This window comes from Helobdella robusta (genome assembly GCF_000326865.2).
Source record: "Helobdella robusta unplaced genomic scaffold HELROscaffold_70, whole genome shotgun sequence".
Classification (NCBI taxonomy): domain Eukaryota; kingdom Metazoa; phylum Annelida; class Clitellata; order Rhynchobdellida; family Glossiphoniidae; genus Helobdella; species Helobdella robusta.
Window position 1 is genome coordinate 86,453 of NW_008705399.1, and position 1,736 is coordinate 88,188.

At 28.6% G+C, this 1,736-nt stretch overlaps 1 protein-coding gene across 1 annotated transcript in view; it reads left to right on the top strand.

Moving 5' to 3' along the window:
* The window catches only part of HELRODRAFT_181315 (hypothetical protein), a gene marked incomplete at both ends in the record, with an annotated part of 9,676 nt that extends 9,420 nt beyond the window's left edge, over nt 1-256 (top strand). Inside the window, one exon of the mRNA XM_009031132.1 lies at nt 206-256. Coding sequence (XP_009029380.1) covers nt 206-256 — 51 coding nt within the window. The remainder of the gene's footprint in view (nt 1-205) is intronic.
* Between the last annotated feature and the right edge of the window lie 1,480 nt (nt 257-1,736).

A 1,736-nucleotide genomic window follows, 5' to 3' on the forward strand; every position in this document is an offset into this window, starting at 1 on the left:
ATTGTTATTTAATTGTTATTGTTATTATTATTATTATTTTCATCGGAAGGAAACGAATTTATTTGAAAATTTTTAAAGAATGGTTTCAAGCTTTATTGACGTAGCATATAAAACCACTGCGCCATTACTGTTGTTGTTATTATTATTATTATTATTATTATTATTATTATTATTATTATTATTATTATTGTTCTTTAATTTTCAGGAGCAAATCCAAATTAACTATGCCATTCAAGACAGAAAAGGCGGGAAATGATGATGATGATGATGACGACGATGACATACACTAAAATTGTTTTTGTATTCGTTTGTATGTTTTTTGTATAAATTTTGTGAGAGTCTCTTTTTGCGTGTCATGATCGCTTAGAACTTTCACTGTTTAATTTAGTCTATTACAGAAAATTGGCCAAAAAATTGTTTTTTTTCTATTAAAAATTATAAAAAACGATGATGATGATAATGACAAAAACAACAACAACAATAATTATAATAATAACAATAAAAATAATAACAACAGTGACAATAATAAAATGATGAGATATATGGGAACATATTTTCAAAGCGAGATGTTAATTTTCACTAAATTTTGAAAAAAAAACACTAGTGGAAAGAATGAATAACAATAATAACAACAACAACAATATTAATAATCATAAATAATAATAATAATAAATAATAACCATAATAAAAGATAAATAATAGTAATAATAATAGAGGCATGCGAGTGAATGCCATCTTTATGTCTGCCCTGACGTACATGCTTGTCATGAGAATATGAAAAAAAATATTTTTTTATTGTTATTATTATTGTTGTTGTTGTTGTTGTTATTATTTTGACTTTCTATAATAATTTTGTTTGTTAGTCTTTTTTATTTATTTTGTTTTTCAATTATTCTTCGCCATGATTAAATTTTAAAAGTTATAGTTTCAATTTTTGTTAGCTCAACTCACTTGTTTATCGCTCACTTATTCACTCACTCACTTATTTTTTCATTAGTCCATTCATTCATTCATCAAATATCACTTATCCTTCCATCAATATGCAAATGACTCAAACATAGTATCTGAAATCTCGCACCAGAATCTCTCTTCTCAACTTGATAGTCTTAACTCTTGTGCCTCGTCAGTGAAAGACTGGCATTCCCTTAATTCCCTTCAACAAAATGCCCAAAAATCTGAAATAATGTTTTACTGCACACCACAGCAACTCGCGAAATGTTCTCCACCCACCAACGAGTCCATTGGCGGATCAAACCTGTCTACCTCAACCACTCCACCATATCTTCACGAACAAATTCACCTCCGCTCATCTGTTAATCATCTCCATCACCTTCGTCTGCCGTCACCATTGCATTCATTCACTCACTCATTCATTCATTCCCTCATTCATCCACTCGTTCATTCATTCACCTTTTCACCGATATTGAGCACAGACTTAATTTGTTTCCTTTTTTAAAAATTCTCAAAAAATGCAATATCCTTTCCAGAACTATAAATAAAAATTTTAATGAAAAAAAAGAAGCAATGCAAAAAATACAAAAGTACACAAAAAATGCAACGATACGAAAAATACAAAAGAAAATACAGCAACAAATGCGATCAAATCACAAACAATACAAAAGAAGACGACAGCACAATACAAACTGAAAGCCAACAAAACATTACCATTTTATACGGTATAACAGTTGAAAAATTACATCAAAATATACAATCGCTAAATACAACAAGATACATCA